Raw genomic sequence first — 24,315 nt, forward strand, 5'->3', positions numbered from 1 at the left:
CAGGGCCGTCCTTCCCGGGACTAGAGACCGCTCAGCCTAAGCCCCTTTTTACAAACGCTAACATCTAAGGGGAGAGGTCTCCTCCTCCTGTCAGAAAGCGCGGGGCCTGAGAAACGGCGCCACCGTGAGACTCGGGTGCACTGGCACCCGGGTGAAACCGGGCTTCTGGACACGGGTTCGAGTGCCAGCATCCCCGGCTGCGTCACCGGCAGGGGCTCCCGGTAGCCCTGGCAGGACAGCTGAAAAAGACACCTTGTCGTCAGTCGCTGAGAATCATTTCTCGGCAACTCACCGCGCTCGGGGCTTTTGAACTTCGTGGGCAGCCTCAGACTTCACCGCTGGGCCGGGACGCCCGCGCACAACGTGAGGCCCCAGCCAACACGCCTCGGTCTGGTGCGCGTCTGAACACCTTAGACTTGCAGCAGGCCGACAGGTCGTGCCAACGCCGGGACGGCAACGACTCCCCGTGACGTTGCCCTGCAGGGAAGCCACGCCAGAAGCCTGGGCAGGGGGGGCAACGAGCACCCCGGGGCCGCAAGAGCGCTGCCCGAGCTCCCGGCTCCCACGTCCCATGCAGCAGGGTCCCCTTCCAAAGGGTCCTCCAGTTTCACGTGAACGACCAAGGGTGGGATTCGTGTGAGTTTCAACAACTAATCAGTGTGCACCCTCCCCAGTGTTTCAGCTGGAGTCCTCCAATGCCGCACCCAAGGGTGAGGACAAAGGAGCACTGACTAGGGGAGGGCGGGGCCACGAGGGAGGGGCGGGGGGGGGCGGCAAAGGCTCTGGACTCAGGTCTCCTCCGACTGTCGTCGCCTGGGACAAATGCCCCAACGCGACGCTCCAGGCCCCGTGTACCCCCTGGGGAAAGCGGGAAAGAGGTCAGCACGTGGAAAAGGACCTCTTTTCTGGGTGGTGAAATTATGACTTCCATTGTGTGCCTCTCTGTCACGTGTAAATTTTACGCAGTGCGCAGTGGGGCGAGGCGGGTTCCGATGTGTGGAAGCTCGTGAGTTCGCCGGGAGCGACAGTGCTGGTCTGCGTGTCGGGGGGATGGGTCTCGCTCCCACGGCGATGTTTCTTCCGACGGCGCAGTCAGGCCGGCCGGTTACTTTAATCCCCAAACCAGCGGACAGGCGCTGGGCGCCCTTTTCAACCCTGGTCACGACAAAGGAACGTAAGGTAAGGCCCAGGGACCTGAAGTTCTCCCGTCCCTGACCAACCTCCAGCTACGCTGTGCCTTAGACTCAGGTGTTTGGTTGGAGCAGTTCCAGGAACGCGGTTGAGGTTCTGGCGTCATCAGCTGGGGACACCTTGCTTCGCTGTGTCGTTGCTCAGGGCGAAGGCCACCGCCCCTCCGTGCACAGGGGACCCTGAAGGGCCCGGGCGTCCCGGGGACATGGGGCCTCAGCAGGGCACGCCGGTGGGGCAGCTCCGTCCCAGAGCAAGCTGACCGCGGGGGGGGGGCGGCCACGCTCCCCAGCCAACTCGAGCTGGACAGCGCAGCAGGCCTCTGGGAAATCCCCGGGGACTGGAAGTCAGGGCTGAGCTGGGGGGGGGTGGGGGGCGGGGAGGGCCGGGCAGTGCTCGGAGCTCCGTGTGGCCCCGTCAGAGGACGTGCTCTGGCGGTAAGGCCTCCATCTGCTGGGCCACCTGGAGGGACTCCTCCCCCGGTCCATGTGGCGACCAGCAGCTCACCCCTCTGTCCAGCTTGCTGTCGCCTTGCTGCTCCGCCCACCTCGCTGGCGCAGCATCTGGCTTCCCCGCTTGCCTTCTTGGCCGGCGCCACTCTGGGTGGGGGTCCTGAACCGGCCATGCCGCCCACCCGCCCGGTTTCGCTCAGGGAGACGTCCGTCCACTTCCACACCACTGACCATGCACTCCCCCCGAGGTCTGCCTGCGGGAGCCGGCCACCGGGCGGGCGTGGCCACTTTCTCTGCTCGTGGGGCCTCGCATGCGGGGTCTCGGGGGACCCTGTCCCTCCAGGCCTCGCCCCACACAAACCCTGCGCCTGCAGCGGTGGCGGCGGCGGGCGGCCGGGGGCCCGGAAGCCAGCAAGTTCTCCGGGCAGGCACTGCTGCGAGGGGCGTGGGGGCCACAGGCCGCGCCCGAACCCCGGGGGCCACTCTCTGGCCGTAGGAGCCCCAGCAGATAGATCACTTCTCGACGCCACACCTTTGGAAGGGGACAGTGACAGCGCGGCTGTGGAGGTAAACGAGGTCACTCCGAGCACTTGCGCCGGAGCCCGGCCCGGGCGGGTGGGGCCGCCTGCAGTGTGGCTGTCCCGCGTGACCCCTCCTCAGGCGCCCACAGTTCCCGTGGCCGGGGAGGCAAAGCGGGTGGGTCCCTGGGGGGGGAGGCAGGGCTGTCCAAGCGCCGCGTGGGGACTGAAGACACAGGAGACCCCGCGTGCCTCGGAGCTGCGGAGTCCCACGGGGGCCGTTCCCCAGGCTCGGGGAGAGCAGGAGGGGTGGCAGCACCTGTGACGGTCATGGAGGACAAGGGCAAGCAGAAAAGCAGCCCGGACAGGGGCCCCCTCTGAGCCCCCTGTTCTCTGCCCGAGTAGCCAGCCGGACGGGCACAGCTGCCTGGGGGCCCCCGAGGACCAGGCCCTGCCTGCCACCCCAAGTGGGGCTGCACCGACGGGAACCCGGGCCCCCACTGGCCGGTGGGGGAGCTGGCCAGCAGCACCTGGCTGACCAGGTTTCTCAGGGAAGGGGGCAGGGCCTGGTGGCGGTGGGCACCGAGGGGGCCACAGCCTGCTGGGGTGGGGGGCAGCAGGCTCGGGCGGGGACAGGGGCGGGGCAGACACGAGGGAGTCGGGGACAAGGGGCTGCAGCTGGCGGCGGGGGTGGGGCAGAGCCGGGCTGGAGGAGCAGCCAGTCCGGGGCTCCCTCTCAGAGTGGACGGGACGCGCTAAGCTCCCGACCCCCTTGACCAAATTACCAAAACTGTGCCAACCCTTTGATTTCATTGATCAAAAGTGACATTGGGAATTCTGAAACAGCATCACGTTCAAAGTCAAGTATCTGCCATACTTCAAGGTGAGCAGTTAAATTTTCCGGGCAAAGGACCCGAACACACACTTTTCCAAAGAAGACACACAGATGGCCACCCGACGAAAGAAAAGATGCTCAGCGTCTCCGACCACCGGAGAGACGCAACTCGAACCCCAGTGAGCTGTCCGCCTGCCCGTCAGAACGGCTGCCGCCAGTGAGTCAACAGGCGCACACTCGGGGCGGGGGGCGGGGAACGCGGAGGAAGGGGACCCCCAGCGCACTGGGGCGGGGACACAGACCAGTGCATCCACCATGGCAACAGCACGAAATACCTCACAAACTAAAAATGGCTCTGCCTTCTGCCCCAGCGCCCCGACCGCCGGGATCCCACACGAGGACGCCTGAAACGCTGACCAGAAAGAACACAGGCGCCCTGCACTCAGGGCAACATTGTGGACGACGGCCAAGACCCAGACGCAGCCCGAGCGCCCGAGCGGGCGAAAGAGCTGTGGCTCATTCACACGGCGGACAAATCCTCCTCCGGAGGCGTGACAAAGAGGGACCCCTTGCCACTCGCGACGGCACGGGCGGACCTGCAGAGCGTCACGCTAAGTGAAACAAGCCGGTCAGAGAAAGACAGATGCCGCACGATTCCGCTCCTGCGTGGAGTCTGACGCACGGAATGAACAAGGCAGAAACAGGCTCCCAGGGGACAGGCTGGCGGCTGGCGGAGGGGCGGGGCTTGTGGGACGGGGTGGAAAAGGGGAGGGGTTAGCAAAACAAAACAAAAAACACCCACAGACGGAAAACCCCTCGTGGACCCAGAGCACAGCGCAGCGACCACCCGAGGGAGGGAAGGGGTGGGGGAGGCAGGACAGCGTGGGGGGCCGACGGCGATGGGAGGGTCCCCGTCCCGCGGCACAGCACCCGGAGGACTCGGTGCAAACCCGCACCCTGGAACCTGCACGGCTCCACCGGCCAACGTCACCCCGGAGAATTAACACACACACACACACACACACACATGCATACATACATGCAAACGTGTAAGAAAAAGGGTGAGAACTTCCATTTTAAGCCAATCTACAATAATTCTTTCTGCCTTGAATACACTCACTCTGCTTGTATTCTGCTTTAATTATTTCTTTTCGTTGCTGAAGTCGACAGCTCTTTATGTCCCCTTAAATGAAGTCAGTAACCTTGTATGGTATTTTAAAACAAACAAAATAAATGAGCCAAACAACAGTGAATATAAATAACAATTTTACATGACTTTTATTTAATAAAACCATATATTTACAATTCAAAAAGTCCTAGTTTGATACTTTACTAAATAAAAGGCTGACTGTACAAGCAATTAAAACATGATATGTAGCAAGTGTTATCAGGAACTTTCTATCAGCAAACTATTTAAAACAGTCAAAACTGAGCAGTTAAGAAGAACCTTGGAAAGTGAACCTCGCTTCCAGATGTGACTCCAGGCCTGGCGAGGACCGGCGGGGACCAGGGCTCCTGCTGGGTGGGCGCGGCTCCCCGGGGCTGCGGCCTCGCCCTCCACTGTCTTAGTGACGCCCAACGCCCCCTGCAGGGACAGGGGCCGGTGACTCTGGGCGGGGACCGAGAACGTCCGGCGTCTGGAGGGGACACGGTGAACTGGTCAGGCCTCACAGGGTCCCTGACCAGGCCAGGAAGGCCCCTCCGGAACCAGAGGTCTGGTCAGCGTTCCGGACGGACACGGAATCCCTTCAAGCACGTAACGCACGCGCGGCACCACCTGGCCGTGTCACCCCGACAGTCCACACGCCGCCCGGGCTGCGCCTCTCTGCCCCCCCATCAGGGGGTCCCAGCGGACAGTCGGGAACCATGCCCGCCTTCCGGGAGCAGGAGCCCATGCCCGGGACGGACCGGGCGGCCTGTGGGGACGGCTCAGCTGCGTACATTCAGCATGGCGGTGCCGGACCCGCTGCATCCGGACGGCACGGAGACCTTGGGGAGGACAGGACCCTGCTCCGAGGGGCCAGGCGAGCCCATGCGTAAAGGCTGAGGCAGAAAGCAGCCCCCACGCTGCTCTGCAGCCTCCCCGGGGAACGCAAGGAGGAGGCGAGGGGACCGGGGCTCCGGGAAACCTCTCTCAGAGCGGAGCCGGAGCCGGGATGGGGCGGGAGGACGGCCGCAGGCCCGGCAGCCGGCCGTGGTGCCGTGAGGCGTCACCAGTGGGCGTGGAGTCACTAGAAAACCGACCAGAGTAACGCACAGCCCGGCTCTACCCTCCACCACAGGTCTCCTAGCTGCAGGCCACACTCTCAAAGCCAAGGGCACTTCCAGTGTCAGAAACGGGACCCACCCTGAGCTGCTCCCTGGGCCGGACGGTGCGGCTGAGAAGGGCCAGAGAGTGCCCGGCCCCACCCCCACGGCGGCCGCGCCGCAGGGCCGCCAGGGCCCTGGACACCAGTGCGCCCGGCCCGCCCGGAGACCGGCACGAGGGAACCCGCCTTCGGACCGCTCTGTGCACAGCCACCCGAGTCTCTGGATTTGGGTAACCAGAGCTCTCGGAGCTCCGGGGGAGACCCGGGGGGACCGGCCAGAAGGGGAAGGCCGAGGCACGGACACCTGCACGTGACCACACAGTCTGGGCCGTGGGGGCGGCGCACGGCTCTCCTCTCGGTGCCCGCAGCAGCCGACCCGCGAGCCTCGCGCACGCGGAGGGGAGCACTCGGGGCTGAGGCTGCCGTCCAGGTGCCGAAGAGCAGCGCTCCGTGAGGGCAAGGAGCAGCCCCCGCCCCTCGTGCTGCCCGAGGGCCGCCGGGAACCAGCAGGGGGCCGGGGGCGGGTCTCAGCCAGCACCCTGCTCCCTCTGCTCTGCCTCCAAGGGAGCTGCTTCCACCCCATGCGTGTGCATCGCTCCTGGTCCTGTCTCTGTGGCCCTGCATCTTCTGTGCGCACAGCCCCCACGCCCCCACCCGACCTCCCTCCGGTGCCCGGGGGGCAGGGAGCACTCTCGGGGGCGGCACGGGGCCCCCACAGGTCCCACGTGTGCATTTCCAGCCTCGGGGCTGTGGTCGTAGCAAGGCAACGCGGTAAGACGTGAGCCCGAGGGCGGCCGGAGCCCCGGGGCGCCATGAGCACTGGTCAGCAACCCCCCGAGAGGGCTCGCGGCCTCTGGCGCGTCTTTGGAAGGCGGGCTTCCCAGGCCGGGCCTCTGTTTCTGGATCATCCGGACCACTGCGTCGGCCACCACTGACGGTCGAAACAGAGAACTGCGGGCCAGGCTCCTCTGCGGCCTCCCAACCCACTTCTCGTGCACCTGGGCTAAGAAAGACCGGAACGTCCTTTCCAGGAGGCGACATAAAGCGTTACAATTTAATGACTTCCGCTGGAGCAGGAGGAGGGAGTCCGCCGCCGCCCGGGGGCCAAACCGCACTGTGGTTGCCAGGCCAGCGCCGCGTCGTCGCTCCGCCGAGCTTCTTAAGGCCGAGCCTCGGTTTACTTCTTGACAAGTTCTGTTTGTTTGGTTTAAGGCCGACTCCAGCGTCAGGGGTCAGATGGGGCAACGGCGCCCGCCCTCGGCTGCCGGCCGTCTGCCCCCGGTGTCTGTCCCGGACAGCTCGGGCGCGCTGGGAGGGCTGCTCCGGTGCCCGGCGCGAGTCCGCCTGCGCCTCAGTGCCTGAGAGACGGGCTCCCTCTCTCCACGTCCCGGCTGTCCCTCTGCAACGCCGTCAGCACCTGGGAAGCACAGGGGACACGTCCGTGGGCGGCCCACCACACTCGCTGAACCCAGACCCCGAAGAGCGAGCGTGCATGGCGACTCCGCCCACCGCACCGGCCCTCAGACCCGGCTTCCTAGCAGGGAGCTCCACCCCCCGCCACCCCGGGGTGGAGGTCCTCTGGCCACACCCCACCAGCCGCAGTGCCACCATCCAGGTGGCGGGGCCGCAGGGCCCTCCCCACAGCCACCCTGCCCCGTCCTGGCCACCACCAGCTCCGGGTCCGCTCCTTCCCGTGCTTTCCCGGAGTGTAGCCAGCTCCATCCTCTCTGCTCTCCGTTAACACCTTTACTTTTAGTTTACTTTCAATTTTTTTATTTTTTAAAGATTTTATTCATTTACTTTGAGAGGCGAAGGAAGGGAGAGAAACATCAATGTGCGAGACACATGTGGATCGGCTGTCTCTTGCTCACCCCCAGCTGGGGACCCGGCCTGCAGCCCAGGCCCGCGCTCTGACTGGGAACTGAACCCGTGACCCTCTGGTTCCTGGGCCCGCACGCACTCAGTCCACTGAGCCATGCAGCCAGGACTAACCGATAATTTTTACTTAGTTCCTAAACGTAAGACACAAAATGTCAGATGCAGCTTTAATCCTTCCTGTGTGTGCGTGCACACGTGTGGGGGGTGTACACGTGTGGGCATTTGCATGGGTGGGTGGGTGGGTGTGCACGTTGTCTATGGGTGTGTCTGTGACGTGCAGCTGGGTGAGTGTACACGTGGGTGTGTGCACGTGCTTGTGTACACGCCTGGGTGGGTGGGTGTGCGGGGGGCTGTGTGCGGGGCTGGCGCGTGCGAACGGGGGAGGGGCTGACCGCAGGGCCGGACAGTGACAGGTAAGGAAAGACGTCAGCAGACGCTGACCCCCACGCTGGAGAGTGAAGGTGGTGACACAATCCAGCTTTGCTGAGGCACCGCTGCCCCGGGGAAACCATCGTCCCGCCTCGGTGGGAGGAGGGGGCCCCGTGAGTGCGAGTCCGCCTGCGTTCTGTCTCCAGCCCTTTTCAAGGCTGGGGGGCTCGGGTTACGAGGCTCTGTCTACTGCACAGAGAGCACCGGACACCGCACCAGGGGTTCTGACCTCCCGGCGACGCCGTCTGACCGTCGGACCGAGGCCCCGAGGCGACGACGACGGCCCGAGACCAGGCAGAGCCTCGCCTCACAGCCCGGCCCCCCGCACAAGAACCTCCCTGGGGCCTGGGAGCCAGGTGCTTCCTCGCCACCCGGCCGCGCCGCGCCCCGAGGGGGAGGGCACGGAAGACCCCCGTACCTGGGCCCACTTCCTGTTGCGGCTCTGCATCTGAATCGTGGCTATGGAGGCGAACAGCTCCTCGGCGGGCAGGTGGTCGGGCAGCCGGGTGAGGAACTGGGCCATGTGGATGAAGTCCATCTTGGTCAGGATGTCCTCGAACAGCTTCAGGAGGCCCAGCGCCGTGCGGAACAGGAACTCCTCCCCGTCGCGGCAGAACACGTCCCACACGCGGCAGGCCAGGTCCAGGGGCAGGGACTTGCTGTACAGGGTGAAGATCCTGGAGGGGGGCGGAGCCGCTCAGGCGCCGGCGGCACGGAGGAAGGGCAGGCGCCCCGCACAGCGCCCCCCCCCCCCCCCGGGGCCGGCCACTGCGGCGCTGGCTCACGCACCCGCGGGGGAGGAGGGAAGGAACCCGGGAATTCGTACGGGAGTGTGTTTTACTCTAACACGTTTAAACCTCAGTCACCCCAAAGCGCTCCCCGTCTGCCGCGGCACCCCCACTGAGGCCTTCTCCCCGCGGCTCAGAGCAGTTGTGAACTCGTCGGCCTCGACGCCTTTCAGAGCTTCTGACGTTTTTGCTTCCCCTCCCCCAGGAAGGCAGAACGTTCCCCTCCGAGGACTTTCTTCCTCAGGGGAAACAGGGAAAAGTCGCTCAGGGCGAGACTGAGTGAACAGGGAGGGTGAGGCCCAGGGGTCATGCCGTCTTCGGTCAAGAACTGCTGACCCCTCAGCGCGGCGTGGGCGGGGGCGCCGGTAAATAACCCGTCGTGAAATGGGCCAACGCGGTGAAAGAGGTAAAAACAAACTCACTGATGTGAACCCAGCCTCTCACACCCCCACCAGCCGGTGGCTGATGCGGGCGGCCCCTAGAGCACGCACTAGTGGGGGGAGCCTGTCCCACCAGGGGCCGCCGCCCTGCAGAAGACAGTTCTGACGGTTTTCTGGGGGTCCCCCTCACGCAGAGGGGCTGGCAGCGCAGGAGCGCGAGGCCCACGGGAAAGTGGTAGGAGGCAGCGTCACTGGCCTCACGCCGAGTCTCACGCACGGTACGGTTTCCGAGCTGTTATGCTGATCACCGTTACCGAGACAGCCCGCACCGAGCACCTGCTGTGGGGCTGCTGTGGTGGGGAGAGCCCAGAATTTCACCGCCCCGGCACCGGGACGCGCCCCGGGGCACGTGGCTGTGCACTTTCCGCCCAGGAGGGGTCAGCAATGAACAAAGTACGTTTTTTCAGACAGATTTGACCTTGGATTACAAGAAACGGACCTTAACTATGCAGACCACCAGATGAGTAAGTTTGCTAAGGAAACACACGAACACGTATTCCCCTAAAACACTGTGATCTGCACGAAGCAAACTGCGGGGCAGACACGATCCCGAGGGCTCCCCAGCGGGACCCAGACCGAGCCCGCCCGCCCCGGCCTCGGCGCCCCACCAGCAGAGTCCGGGGGGAGGGGGCAGCCCGCTGGCCCCCAGTCCCCGCCAGGCGCTCCTTCCCGCCTGCGCGTCCCCCCCCCCCCCACCGGCACTCGTCACAAGGTCCTGCGCTCGCTCCTGGCTCCCACGGTGCCCCGCCGAGCCCCCACTGCCACCCACTGAGCCTGGCCACCCGTGTGTCCCACCAGCGCCGGTGGCCCTGCTGGCACTCGGTGACGCCGCGTTTGACAGACGGACAGACGGCACCTTGAAACCGACGCGGTCCGACAGCCCCGCCCCCTCCCCTGAGGGGCTCAGAAGGGGCAGCGGGGCCACAGAGAGGACACCGCAGGGCCGATGGCACCCGCCGGCGCCCGGGGTGCCGGGGCTCAGGGGCAGGCCCGCGGGGCGCGGGGGCAGGGGAGGAGCAGGCGCCCCGAACGCGCAGACGCAGACTCACCAATCGATCAGGTAGATGTCTGGAGTTAGATTGTTTTTCTTGAAGTGAGCAAATAGCTTCGGCAAGTTTTCTTCAAAGAATACCTCAAACGCAGCAAAATAAGTCAACATCTGGGGAGAGGACGGGAAAGACACGAATAAGCTCATCACCAGCGCACGGCCGGCAAAACGAGGTCCACGCGCACCCACCCTCCGGCCGGGACCGCCGGCGCGGGCGCACAGGCCGCCTCCGCCAGGGCATGGCTCACCCCGCCACCCTGCTTGCTGCTCGCCGGTGCCCGCGCTCCCGAGACCCTGGGCTGCCGACGGGCTGGCCGCCATGGCCTGCGTCCAGCAGGTGTGTCGGCGCCACCGTACCCACAGGCTCCGTGGTGGGCAGCTGTGGGCAGCTCACTGAGGCGCTCCGTAACGAAGGCAGACGCTGCTCTGCAGCCCGCGTGGCCGACGGCAGCCCGGGGCGAGCAGCACTCGGCCTGGGCACTGGGAAACCGGATGCTGGGGCCTGCGCTGCCATGCACCGCAGTGTCTCTGAGTCCGCCTGCCGACAGTCACCAATCTCCACGGTGACTCCCCTCGCTGCACCTCGCCATCTCCTCCACCGACAAACACAGACGCCGGGCCCAGCCACTGGGACGCGCACCCACTTCCGTCCCTCCCTCCGCGCCGCACCCTTTCCCGAGAACCAGGAAGGAATCACCCGGGTGACACGCAGGCCTCCCACCCACCCTGAGCGCACCCGGCGGGCGGTGACCCTGGCGTCCGGGCACGGTGATGCCGCCCTGGCTTCAGGAGGCAGTGATGGAGGGAGCGCCCGCGGAGAGTGAGCGGTCCGGTCGCCGCCCCTGGTCCACCAGCACAGGCTTCCCTGCCACCCAGGGCCCGTGGGAGACCGGGGCGGGGCGGGGTGGGCCAGGGTGGGGTGTGCAGAGGAGGCCACCACTGCGCTGGGCGCGGCCCCGGCTGACAGGGTTGCAGCCCAGGTCTGCCCCACCCCCACCGGCTACGGGCAAGTGCGGCTCCTGGGTGCTGCCTGCTCGTCTCAGCGAACGGCCGTCCTGCAAACCAGGGCTTTCAGTGGGGCAGGTGGACTTCCCTCCCAGGGTACTTCCAGCAATGACTGAGGACACTTCTGGTCGTCACAGCTACGGGGGAGGTGCTGCTGGCACCCAGGAGAGGCCAGAGAGGCCAGAGGCCAGAGAGGCCGTCGGACGTGGGGGAGAGCCCCACCTACCCCGCCCTCACCCGGTGCCGGCAGGGGCCCTACCGCGGGAGACCTGCTCCAAACAAAGGTCCCGTTCAACATCCCAGTGCTGTGGGTTTTCTGCAATAATTGGGCCAAATTATTTTTTTTTTTAAGATTTTGTTTTCTTTCAGAGAGAGGAGAAGGGAAAGAGACGGAGAGGGAGGGAAACACCATTGTGTACGAGAGAACAGCTGTCCCTCACGCGCCCCCAAGCGGGGACCTGGGCCGCAACCCAGGTCTGTTCCCTAGACGAGAAACGGAATTGGAGACCTTTTGGTTGGCAGGCCGGCGCTCAATCCGCTGAGCCCCCCTGTCCACTGAGCCACAGCAGCCAGGGCACCAAAATTCTTAAGCACCGTTCTTATCATTTGTTGCCAAAGAGAAAGCTGGGGCCTTATCTTCAAACGAGGAGCTGCTCGGCCGTAAACCGTGACGGCAGTGTCTGGGAACGCCCACCGGCACCACCGCCGCGGCAGCGCGCCCTCTCGCAGCCGGCAGTGGGGGCCCGAGGGTGCCTGTCCCACCCCTGCGCGTCTGACAGGGGCCGGCGCACGTCCTCAGTGCTTCTCCGCGGTGCGACCCCGCGAGCACCACCGCCGCCGCCGCGCCGGGGCACCCCTGGCCCCAGTCAGCCCTTCTGCGCGCCCCACACCCGCCTGCACAGGCTCCCACTTCCACACTGAAGCGCGTTGTTAAATCACTGCTGAGCAATCACAGATGTCCGGGCGACGACCCGCGGGGTGCCGTGCTCTGCCCACACTCGGACCCCTCAGACGCGCAGCAGCAGAAGCGCACACCAGCGCCGCCGCGGAGCGCTGCTGACACGGGACGCCACACCTCCGCCGGACGGTTCCGCCGCTCGTCCTTCCCCTGACAGCCGCCCGTCGAGCGGCGGTTTCTAAACACGCGTTTAAAGACGCGCACGCACTGCCCGAGCAGGAAGCACTGAGGGGCCCCAAAGACACCACGCGGGGGAAACGCCCCAGCTGACCAAAACCCTCGGATCGCCCGGCCTTCGGGTCCCGGCGCCGCCGCCGCCCAGCCCACCCCGTCGGCAGGTCGAGGCCACGCCCACTCCACGGATGGCGCGACTGTGGGACCCGGACCACGGGGGGCTCCGGAAGCCCAAGGGGCAGCCCTCAGCTCCTCCCCTGGCCAGCGGGGGGCCACGAGCAGGTGCCAGCGTGCAGAGCCTCGCCTCCCCGTCCTCGTGAGCACGTGTGGGGCCTCCTGGGCCACAACGCTCGCTGTACAGACCACCTGGCACGAAGGGGGGGCTGAGTACGCAGAGCCCCTCCGTCCGCCCGGGGCCTGCAAGAGCGCCCCTGACCCACGGACGCTCTGTCCCAGGACGGAGCTGGCCGGACACGGGCCCCCTGGCCCGGGGAGAGGGAGCCGCGCCGGGCAGCGTCCGGGTGCGCCAGCGAGCAGCCGGAGTGTGCTGTTACACTGTGTCCCACGAGACAGACACAAGCACGGAGACGGCCCCCACCCGCCGTGTGCGTGTGTCTGCAGGAGCCCCTCCCCCCTTGCGCGCAGACGTGTTTTTAGAGACGCTTCCTGAAGCGTGTGTTCTGAAGCTCATACGTAAGTCTGTGACCGCATGTTCTTAAAGATCAGCACGGTGCCCAAGTAACCCTCCACCTTCCGCGGCGCCATTTACTCTAAGCCCCTCTCGGGAGAGGGGAACGTGCTCTCCACCCCACCCCACCCCCCCCGAACACACAGAGGCTCCGGTAACTCCTGCTGCGTGGGGGGCACACACACGGGGGCACTCACACACGGGGGCACTCACACACGGGGCACTCACACACGGGGCACTCACACACGGGGGCACTCACACGGGGGCACTCACACACGGGGGGCACTCACACACGGGGGCACTCACACGCGGGGCACTCACACACGGGGGGCACTCACACACGGGGCACTCACACACGGGGGCACTCACACACGGGGGCACTCACACACGGGGGCACTCACACGGGGGCACTCACACACGGGGGGCACTCACACACGGGGGCACTCACACACGGGGGCACTCACACGGGGGCACTCACACACGGGGGCACTCACACACGGGGGTACTCACACACGGGGCACTCACACACGGGGGTACGCTCACACACGGGGGCACACACACAGGGGTACTCACACACGGGGGCACACACACAGGGGTACTCACACACGGGGGCACACACACACACGGGGGCACTCACACGGGGGCACTCACACGGGGGTGCTCACACACGGGTACTCACACACGGGGGCACTCACACACGGGGCTCACACACGGGGGTGCTCACACACGGGGGTACTCACACACGGGTACTCACACACGGGGGCACACACACACGGGGGTACTCACACGGGGCGCACACACGGGGGTGCTCACACACGGGGGTGCTCACACACGGGGGTACTCACAAGGCCGTGGTCCACTCGGAAGAACGCCATCTGACAGGGTTTATTCAAGAGGTTGGAAAACGCGATGAAGGCATCTGCAGTGTCCAAGTTCAGGATCAGCACTGCGGCGATGAAGGACATGCCCTGGACCTGCGGGCGGGGGGGGGGGGTTGTTACATTGGGAGGAGCCCACACAGTGGATGAGAAGCCCCCCGCCTCAACCGTCCCCCCACCCCCCACGCTGGGCCGACAGCCTCGGCGCTGGCCGGTCGCGCCAGGACGCACTGCTGCGCCACCCCGGTGGCCTCATCTGCTCTCCTTCGCCCCACGTCCCGAGTCCCCGCGTCCCCAGGCACCTGCCGCCCGAGACCCTGCCCCAGACCGCAGTCCCTGGGCCCGAGAGACCGGCGTCCGACAGCGGGTTAGCCCCGGGCCAGGCGCACAGGTGTCCGCTCAGCCGCAGACAAAGCAGCAGCGCGGCTTTAACACGATTACTGCCGAAGCTTTTCATTTAATGCTAAAAGAACCACATGCAAAAACCGGAAATCACGTTGAATTACAACGTGACAAGAGCCACAGAGCGGCCGTGTCCATGCAATTTCTCTGCAAGGGAACAGGCAGCTCAGGGCCACGGGGCGACTCCTCCCCGACCAAGACCGGGGCGTGCACCCCGAGCCCTGCCGCTAGGATGTGCGGGCGCCGTTCTGACTTCCTCTGTGGACGACAACGTCACACGTTACTGGAGAGGTTCACTTACATAGCCCACATCCGGTCGGTAGCAAGTGTAAGCGCCCAAAATACTGTGCAACGTGTCGTGGTACGGGCCGCCCTGCAAGGAGCAACACGGGGAGGGCACATGCAGAGTCTTGTTAGTGCTCAGGACGAGCTCCGCGCGGCCCCAGCCCCCGCCCCGCCCCGCCCCCCCACGAGCTGCGCGCGGAGGAGGAGCTGGTCGCCAAGCACGTGCCAGCGGCCCTGCGCTACTGCGGGACTTGGCCAGCGGACCACCGGCCCGGTCAGCCGGGGGCCCGCAAGTCGATCTACCGAGCTGCCCGGAGAAGCTGGTGGGTCAGGTACGGGCACCTCGCTGGAAACGTGCCCTGAACCTGGTTGGCTCTTGCTGCGTAACTGCACCTCCTTCAAAGGTCAGCGGGTGACCAGGGCCCCAGGGTCCTCCTGTCCGAAGCAGGTCCCTGCTGACCGCTGTCAGGCGCCAACAGCGCCGTCCTCAAATGCCCGCAGTAGGTCTGCACGGCTCGTGTCTCCCCGCTCTCCACCCCCCTAGTTTTTCCGTATGGCACACCTGGGAGACCTGGACCCGCGGGACCCGCGGACGGAGGGAGACTCACACAGAGAGAAAGAGAAGAGCCGTCTGCCCCAAACCCCACCCAAAGGGGGACCTCTAAGCTGCTCTTCCCCTTTCTACAGGGAGATCGTCACCCAGTGACTCCCAAAGTCGACGAGGCTGAGCTCCCAGGGGACGCTCCACGGGCCATCTGGGCCGCGGGTACGGGCAGGGCACTGCCCCCTCCGGACCCAGTCCCTGGGCCCCCGCACCCTGTCCTCCAGAGCAGCACGCCCGCAGCCGGCCCCCAGCCCACACAGAGCGGCCGGCGAGGAACCAGGGGTCCCCCACCCCCTCAGGGGTCTGATGCTGCCATTCTAGCCCTTCTGCCTGGAATGCCCTCCCGTCTCCGGCAGACAGGCCTGCTGGTCTACCTGCTTAGACACCCCAGAGGTGGCCAAGGATTCCGCCCGGCGCCGGCCCCCCCACCCTGGCCGGAGCACATGGAGCTCATCCTCCGAGGGGGCGGTCCTGGCCGCCGAGGCAGCCCCCAGGGCCGCACGGGCAGACGGGGTGCACACGGGGCCTCGCCGGGCCCCAGGGAGGCTCCTGGTGCGCCTGCTTCGAGCGCAGAGCTGCGGCCGAGGGCGGACACACGGCCGCAGTGAGAGTTTGCTGGGAGGCACCAGCGACTCCGGTTCTCGCCGCGGGAGCGTGAGACCCTCCCTCCCTCCCTCCCTCCCTCCGCCACGCCTCCCCGCAAAAGCCCACGCGCTTTCCCCCACTTGCTGACGCATGTGCGCAGTCTGACGCCCGTGACTGTTAGACAAACACACTTGAAAGTAACGAATCAACCACCTACCTGCTGGAAGATGCAGAGGTTAGGGAATGTCCTAGAAATGTCCAGTTTAATAAGCTCCAGACTAGCTTCTCTGTCCGCCGCTGAAAACCCAGCATCTATCAAAAGACGGAGAGTGGTCACACTTCGCGGAGGCAGCACACGGCACCACTCCCTCGCCGGCTCGGCGGCCTTGCAGCCATGAGGCTGGGAAACTCTCGCGCAGACACGGCCGCATCAGCCCCGGAGCCAGGCGTCCGTCTGCAGAGCCCCGTCCTCTGAGGGCAGACGCCAGGGAGGGCCCTCCCTCCGGGGAGCAGCCCACGCCATCCCCCCACACTTCCTTCCCCGGGGGCAGGGGGCAGCTGGCAGCCTGCCCCCGGCTGAGACCCTGAAGGCGCCCCCAGACCCCCTGCTCCGACTTCCCAGTGAGCAAAGGCGCTGGCGTGGGCTCTGCTGCTGCTCCCCTGCGCCAAGCCCTCACCGGCTTTACCGTCCCCGGCTCTAACAACCGCGCCCTCGCAGGGACCCAGGAAAGGAGGAGCCAAGGTCGCACCGCAGCGCCTAACGCTAGATCACCCTCGGGTGCTCCCTCGAGTCTGAGCGGAGCTGCACTTGCCAGCGCCTTTCCCCAGCGGCGGGCGGGCAGGGGTCCCGAGGCCGAGGAAGGGGACGCGCCCACCGCGACCGGAGGGCCAGCAGACACGAGCACCCGTCGCCGTCGTCCTGTCCGGGGCGCACCGCTGCGTGTGTGGGACCCTCCAGCAGCGTGGCCGAGGGACAGGCACGCACTCCTGGCCCCTGGCTCACGAGCGTGCGTGAGTAGTGTGGGCTGTGCCTCTCGGGCTTTTGAAACACCAGGCAGACGGTATTTTAAAAGGTCAGCAAAAGAGACACTACCCGGTCCTGGCCGGGTGGCTCGGTCAGTTGGAGCATCACCAAAAGGTCGGGGGTCTGACTCCTGGGCAGGGCCCACGCCTGGGCTGTGGCCGGTCGGAGCACGCATGGGAGACAGCCGACTGATGTTTCTCTCTCTCTGCCCCGTCCCCTCTCCCGAAAAGTCAGGAAAGACATCCTTGGGTGAGGAGCAAAACCAGGAGAGATACCACTGAACCAGCACAAGCGTCGTGCTCGCGCGCTGTGGGGGACTCGAAAAGCGCCATCTAGCAAATGCGATGCATGGTGTCGTCGGAGGCAGCGCCCATGCTCCCCTGAGGCCGACGCTCGGGCACCCATGGGTGCCGGGTTGCTGCCGGTCTGGCGGATGTGGACGAGGGAAGCCACGGTGATCGCGGCCGGCCCTGCGGTGCGCAAGGACGCAAACCCCTCGCAGGACCCGGCATGTGCTCTTTCTCAGAGAAGTCCTTCTGCCCCGGCTGGTGGGGCTCAGCGGACTGAGCACCGGCCGGCAAACCAGAGAGTCACCAGTTCGACTCCCAGTCAGGGCACACGCCTGGGTTGCGGGCTGGGTCAGGTCCCCAGCAGGGGGCACGTGAGAGGCAACTACATAGTGATGTTTCCCTCTCTCTCTCTCTCTCTCTTTCCCTCTCTCTAAAAAGTAAATATTTTTTTAAAAAGTTTTTCTTTTTTAAAAACTTGTTTGCTCTTAAAAAAAATAAAAAAACTTTTCCATGAAGCTTTTTGTGACTCTGCAGCAAGCGCGGCCTCGGTTAAGCGCCTGTTCGTCTGTTGTTAGGCGACAGCGACACCCCCCCCCAACCCCTGAGCGGGGAGCCCCGGCCTCAGTGGCACACGTACCTTCACTCTCCGCCTCGGGGCCGCCCGCGCTGAAGGACCGCCACCGCTCCTTGGCTCGGGCGAGACAGATGTCGAAGAGCTCTGGAAGGGAAGCCCGGCTGAGCACGGCGTGCCCGGGGACGCGCTCCCTCCGAGCACCGGGGGGGGGGGCGCCGCTGCCTCTGGGGCACTCGGAGCCCGACCGCCGACTGTGCCCTCATTAAGGCCACGCGGGCCCCCAGCCCAGGCGGAAGAGCCCGCGGTCTGCAGGCCTCGCCGCGTGCGGGGGGAGCACCAGCACCGCGGCACCCGGCCTCTCCGCCCAGCACACCGCCCGCCCGGCGGCGGCGGTGTTTGCTTGCAAGCCCACCGCTCCCACCAGGCTGTGAGCTCCCCGGGGTGAGCCTGGGAGGGTCCCGCCGTCACACCTGCACCCAGAGCGGACAGACCGATGGCACCGAGGACGACCTGACTGGTGCGGGGAGGGAGAGGCCGGCAGAGGGCCTGCCCACCCCCGTGGCCCTGGGAGGGGCGGGGCCATGGAGAGATCGGGCAGGGACCCCGAAAAAGAGGGACTGTCGCGGCTGAGAAGTGTCAAGACGGGTCTCCCTCAGGTAACCCCGAAACCACCCCCACATTCACACACTCACAGACTTCGCCATCACACACAGGCCCGCGCCCCATTCTTCCGGGAGAACGAGCGTGCGACGGAGCCCACGCGGACTGCCAGGCCCCGCCCAGGCCCTGGAGCCTCCGGCCACGGGCTCTGCGGCTTCCCGGCCGCCCGGTGTCCCGCCCACCAACAACCGCGAGGACTCTGTCCGCCGCAGCTCCCGGGAGCACGCTCATCACCCCCCCCCCAGCCCCACTCCTGGAAAGCACGGCGCAGCCCGCCTGCCTCCGGGCAGTGCACACCCTTCCAGGAAACCGGAAGCCAGACCCCTCGTGCCCCCACAAGCGGAAGCGGGACTGGCGGCCCTCCGGCCCTGTGAGGGCCCCGCTCACAGTCCGTGCGCGTCCGCGCACAGGAGACGGCACAACCGTCAACCACGACTCCCGTCTGGCTTCCCACCGCCACTGTCACGCAGGAGGCGGCCCGCATCCCAACGCCCGTGCTGCCGAGGGCGGAGCCGCCGGCCGCAGGGCCGGGGCCTCTCACTGCCCTCGGCCTCCGGGAGGAGGGCTCAGCCTGGGCCATTTCGGCAGGAAAGGAAGGAAAACAACCGTGAGGCTCGACGCCTGGGAGCCACTTGCCAAAGGCCGTGTGTGACAGCTACTGTGCAGGTGTCGCCGCCTCAAGGTGAACGGGGTGCAGGAGCCGGAGCTCTGGGACACCCGGCTGCACCGGTGCGCTGGCCGGGGCGGGGGCTGTCAGAGCGGGGAACGCCTTCCTCCCAGGCCCCCGGGAGGGAGGCGGTAACGGTGCGACCAGGGGGACCTTCAGGGTTCCCGGCTGCAGAGCGCAGCTCAGGGCTCGGAGCCGACAGAACCACCTGCACAGGGGCCCTGGCTCCGCCCTCGGCCTTCCTCAGGACGCCCACCTGTCTCAGCAGGAAAAGGCGGCCACGGCACCTGCTGTCCACGTGCAACAAGACACATCGGTGAGGCACCTACCACGACGCTGGCGTGGACGTCCGGCCTGCACAGCCACCTGTACTCTGTGCTGGCTCACACGCGTCGCAGGGCGGGGACGCGGAGGGGGCCGGGGAGGCGGCACGCAGCTGGCTCAGTCTGAGCTGTTGACAGTTTAGGAAACTTCCGAGAACAAGGACGAGAACAACTGACCGGCCGTGTCTCCAGCCTCTACTTCTAGGAGGGCTTTTAAAACCCACGCGTGTGCACACGGTAAATGGCATGCTTCTCAGGCAAGGACCCCCAGTTTTTGGCAGGCACAGGTCAGCCACAGGTGGAGCTCTGAGGAGCTCACTCTCCACACGGGCCAGTCACCGTGCGCCCCACCAGCTGGTGGGGCTCGGACGGAACGGGCCGACGGGCCCGGTGCCCATCCCGGTGGAGACCGTGACGGTACGAACCCAGTGCCCAGAGAAGACACAGATCAATCTGCTTTAAACCCAAGGCCTCCACTGCCACCCCCGACTCCACAAGCACTTGCTGGGTACAACTGACACGGAGATAACGAGGCAAGAGCCTCCACCCCCCCCCCCCCCCGCAGACAGGGAGGGAAAGCACAAAGCCACAGCTACTCGGGACTCAGCACCTGGTCGCAGCCCGTGAGCCCCCGGCCTGGGTCTCACCAGACACAGCTCGGGGCACAGAGCGGGAGGGAGCAGGGCATGCGGGGGGAGGAGGGGCACACGCAGACGGAACGCACGCGTGTGGCCAGACGGCCAGCCCGCCCCAGCACAGGTGAGTCCGGATGTCACCTCCCCGCCCACACCTGAGCTACCAGAATCTCAAGCACCCGTCGAGGGCGCTATGTTGACCCCACCCCGTGCCGGCAGAGGTGCTTACTGGGAAAAAGGCTGCCATCGGCCAACAGAACCCCGAACACAGCCCGTACCTCTCCTCCCTTCCCCCGTGTCCCGGCCAAGGCTTGCTCTCCCGGAGCTCAAAGGAGAAAGCCCAACAAACTCCGCCCACTGATGCTATGGCCGTGACACCACACCCACAGGTGCTGCCGCAGCCCCTCCGGGCAGCTGGCAGGTGCCAGGGAGAAGGCCAGCGACCGCTCTGAGCCGCCGGGGAAATGAGGCGCCGGCAGGGAGCCCGGGCCCTCCAACGGCCCCCCGCCCCGCCCCGGGGAGGACACGGTCATCGGGCCTCTTGAGGGTCACAGCCGCACGGCAACGCTTCCCTTTCCTCCTGCCGGCGCAGGCAGGACGGGGGACGCCCCGGGACCCACGGGGAGGGGTCCCCGCGCCTACGGTCACCCAAGCACTCACCGTGGGTGATGTTCAGCTCGTTGCCGATGGCCAGGCTCCAGACCTTGCCTCTCACGCTGGGGGGGATGCCCTGCCACCACAGGTCCCGCACTTTCCTGGAGCTCCACCTGGGCACCAAGCAAGCGCGCGGCTGTGAGCGTGCCGTCACTGGAGCAGCGTCTGCCGGGCGCCCGGCCCCGACCATGGGGGCAGGGCGCGCACTGGAGCACACGGGGAGACGGCCGGGGCCTCTGAGGACCTCCCCCCTCGTCACCGGGTCCCACTGGAGGAAAAGGCTGTTCCCTGACCGCGCCCGCCCGGCCCGCTCAGTAGAGGCGCTGCCTGGAAAGGCCGGTCTTCCCAGCGGGCGTCCTCAGCGGGGCCATCTGACCCTGTGATGAGGGTGAGTGGCACCCAGGGAAGTGCCAGGAGGGAGGCCGCCCCATCCCGCAGGTGGTTCAAGCTGAAAGGGACACGTGAGAAGGGAGCTGGGCACCCACACTCCCAGCGGCCCGTGCTGTCCACACACCGCCCCCTGCGTCCTGAACCACGCTCGGGGAGAAATGTCCACAGCTGTCCCTCGGGTGTAAGGATGACAACAGCTGCCAGACTGCAGGGGACTGGCCCCAGGGGGCCGTCCTCAGACAGAGGACAACTGGAGCAGCGTGTCCGGGGCGTCTCCTCCACCAGTCACCGGGGCAGGAGGTCTTCCCCACGAAGACTGAGCTACAAAGCAGGAGCTCCAGGGCAGGGAAGGAGTTCAAACTCTACGCCACCACAGGCCTGGGCGTCAGAGACCGCCCTGGCTGCTGGGCAGAAGGCGAGCTGAAGAGGTAGGGAAGCTGTGGCAGGACAGGTGAGGCACGGTGGGGCCTGAGCCACGGCAGGGCAGCTGACTCCAGGTCACGCCACCAGAGGCGGCACGGGGACCCACGGGCAGCACGGCCGCCAGCAGAGACCCCAGGGACGAGCGTCTGGAGCGGGGGCGCCCCCCCCCGCCCGCCCCCAGGCTTACACGGTCTCCCAGTGGGGCAGGACCTCGTTGTTCCAGGTCAGGGCCGCGTTGCCGATGCTCTCCTCCAGCCTGCACCTCTCCTCCAGCTGCTTCTTCCTCCGCCGGGCCTCCTTCAGCTCTGCGGGCCGCGCGGGGGACAGAGGGGGACACGCCTGTCAGCGGGGCTCCGCCGTCTTCTCAGAGTCACGTGGCTCCGGCCCCCGGAGAAGGACACTGGCGGAGGGCGAGGGGGCCCTCCCCGGACCCGTGTCCGCCACGCGGGGCTTAGAACGCTCGGGCGCGCTCCGCCTCTGAGCGGGCCTTCCCGGCAGGGCGTCCCACAGAGAGGTGCACGGATAACACGCGGCCCATCACCGCGGGGACAGACCCACAACCGCCACCTCGGTCGGACACCAGGAGGCGCGAGCAGCCCCCAGCAGCCCCCAGCAGCCCCTGCGCCCGCCCGCCCGGGCCCCGCCCCCTCCCAGCACGAGCACCGCCCCCTAGTGCCCGCCGGCAGCTCCGAGAACACCACGCATTCAACCCACACACACGTCCTTGAGGTTTTGATTGCGGTAAAACGCACAAAACATGCAATCGACCATTTGAACCGTTCTAAGCACACGATCCGTGGCATTAAGCGCCTTCACGACGTTACACGGCCAACGCCAACGTCAGCTCCGGAACGTTCTCATCCTCCCCAAGGGGAGCTGCACCGCCTGAGCTCTAACCCCCCACCGCCCCTCCCCCGCCCGGCGACCGCCGTCCCGCGCTCCGGCTCTGCGGCTCCGCCCACTCTCAGGACCCGTGGAAGCGGGACCACACACTGCCTGTCCTTCGTGACCCGGCCCATGTCACCACGCCGACACAACGTCCCGAGGTTCACCCATGTTCAGGCATGTTCCAGGATTCCCTTACTTTTATTTTTTGGTAAAGATTTTATTTATTTTCAGAGAGAGAAGGGAAGGGAGGCATAAAGAGAGGGAGAGAAACATCAGTGTGAAACACACTGATCGGCTGCCCCTCGCACACCCCCTACTGGGGACCTGCCCGGCAACCCAGGCCTGGGCCCTGACTGGGAATCGAACCCGCGACCTTTCAGTTCACAGGCCAGCGCTCCATCTGCACCAGCCAGGGCGAGGATTCCCTTACTTTTTAAGGCTGAGAAACACTCTACTGTGTGGAGAGGCCACATCACGCTTATCACGTTCCCTTTCCACACACCCCCAAATCACAGGCTGTCACAGGGGTTTTTCAAGTCCCCTCACACCTGGTAAAGGAGGAAGACTGGGCCCGGGGGGAGAGGTGCACCTACCACTGCAGGCTGGGGCTTCCTCAGATCCAGCACGTCCCCCTAAACCCGCGACTCCCAACCCTGTTCCTCCCACGGCACACGTGAACAAAGCACCGAAATTCTGCGACACACCACAAACAGTACGTCCTGCCCATCTGCCGGGAAAGTGTGACCCAGCGGGGCCCACGCACGCCAGGTGGCTCGTGCCGTGCCGACTGCCGCCAGGCCTGCACCCGACGGTCCGGGGAGAGGCCAGTGCCCCGGACCGGTCGTCATGACAGGCCAGTCGTCGTGAGCGTGCCGCGAACGTCCTCGCAGCCACGGGCGAGCGCCGCCGCCCCGGACAGCCCGCCCCCTTTCCAGGGCGAGCCCAACACGTCATTACTCCCCTGAGTCATGTCACCGGGAACGGTGTTAGCAGAAGCACACGTTTTTGGTGGAAAATCACACATTTCAACACACGAGAGCATTCAGCGCAGCTCAGGTGCCGGAGCTCCAGACGGGGAAGAGAAAACACCGGGAAAGACACAAGATCCCGTGCCGTATGGAACCGCACACACACGCGTGGGAGCGAGCGCCATTACCTCGCTTCTTGGCCTGGACCACCATTTCTTCATACTGCTGTCGGTGTTTCTGGGCCTCTTCGGCTGGCTTCGCCGGGAGGTTTCTGATGGGAAATACATGATTTGTTGATGTCATGAATAGCAAATAAAATTGTTTGAAAAGCAAAACCTGAAGCGTTATTTACTAAAAAAGTTGGAAAGCCTAAAGACGGAAAACTAAACACGCTAAGGTGACAAGGACACAGCTCTTTCATAAACAAACTGTTTTCTTACAAAAGTAAAATGAGCTCGTGGAGAAAAACTTGTAATAAAAAAATGAGCAGAAAGAAGAAAACAACAACTGCCCACAATCCCAGACAGAGATGAACGCTTCAGATGCCTTCCTCCTGCTTCTGAAGATGCCCCCAATGGACACCGGCGCACTGACAGCGGCCGGCGGCACCTGGGGGAGGGGCAGGGGGAGGGACCCCACCAGCGAGGCTATCTCAGCACAAACACAGCTGCTGGCTGGGCCGTCAGCCGGTGTCATGCCAGCCACGCGGGCCGTCGCTCCGTCTTTGTTTTGTCTGTCTATGCGCTTATTTTTAATCCCCGCCCGAGGGTTTGTTTTTGTTGATTGCAGAGCGAGAAACACCGGTCAGCTGCCTCCTGCACGCGCCCCGCGTGGGCGTTGAGCCCGCCGCCGTCCGGTGCGCGGGGCGCACCCGGCAGAGCCCGCCGGGCAGGGCCCGCTCACCGACAGGCTCACCGTCACGCACAAACGTGCACCCCAGTTCCAAGCGCGTGCACGTGACGGGCAACCACAGCTCCTGGGGAATAGAGCTCGCGCCCCCTTTGAGAAGCGTGCAGCCCGCCCACAGGCCGACGCCCGCGGAGGGACTCGCCGGGAATGCCTGTCCCTGAAGACCCGGGACGCCCCAGCTGGCCGGTGCGGCACCGTCTGCTCCGCAGCAGCAGCACCGGGGCGTCCCCAGGCCCCCCGGGCTCCAGGACCCGCTGCTGGGGTCCGCGTACAGTCACAGGCCAGTCTACAGTCTTTAAAGAGCTCCTTAAGTATTTTTAAATGCCAAATTAAAATGGAAAAAAAAAAACAAAACCAGGGAATAAAGAGGAACCTAGCGTCTTTGACGAGTCTGCAGCGTACTCTCCTTCCCCCCACCCCTCCTTAAGGAAAGCCCACTCGCCGCC

General features: G+C 65.7%; 1 protein-coding gene across 6 annotated transcripts in view; it reads right to left on the reverse strand.

Moving 5' to 3' along the window:
- Positions 1 to 4,246: 4,246 nt before the first annotated feature.
- The window catches only part of TBC1D14 (TBC1 domain family member 14), a 72,128-nt gene continuing 52,059 nt past the window's right edge, over positions 4,247 to 24,315 (reverse strand). For all 6 annotated transcript variants that reach the window (XM_045834110.1, XM_045834109.1, XM_045834112.1 and 3 more), the window contains 10 exons: positions 23,149 to 23,231; positions 21,292 to 21,409; positions 20,298 to 20,404; positions 17,416 to 17,496; positions 15,682 to 15,776; positions 14,292 to 14,363; positions 13,556 to 13,684; positions 9,887 to 9,996; positions 8,028 to 8,286; positions 4,247 to 6,719 (listed from right to left, as the gene is read on the reverse strand). In XM_045834110.1, coding sequence (XP_045690066.1) covers positions 6,654 to 6,719; positions 8,028 to 8,286; positions 9,887 to 9,996; positions 13,556 to 13,684; positions 14,292 to 14,363; positions 15,682 to 15,776; positions 17,416 to 17,496; positions 20,298 to 20,404; positions 21,292 to 21,409; positions 23,149 to 23,231 — 1,120 coding nt within the window. In that variant the 3' untranslated portion in view covers positions 4,247 to 6,653. The remainder of the gene's footprint in view (positions 6,720 to 8,027; positions 8,287 to 9,886; positions 9,997 to 13,555; positions 13,685 to 14,291; positions 14,364 to 15,681; positions 15,777 to 17,415; positions 17,497 to 20,297; positions 20,405 to 21,291; positions 21,410 to 23,148; positions 23,232 to 24,315) is intronic.

The sequence above is a fragment of the Phyllostomus hastatus genome, unplaced genomic scaffold, assembly GCF_019186645.2.
Source record: "Phyllostomus hastatus isolate PE091 unplaced genomic scaffold, TTU_PhHast_1.1 phas_contig_196, whole genome shotgun sequence".
NCBI classification, from domain to species: Eukaryota; Metazoa; Chordata; class Mammalia; order Chiroptera; family Phyllostomidae; genus Phyllostomus; species Phyllostomus hastatus.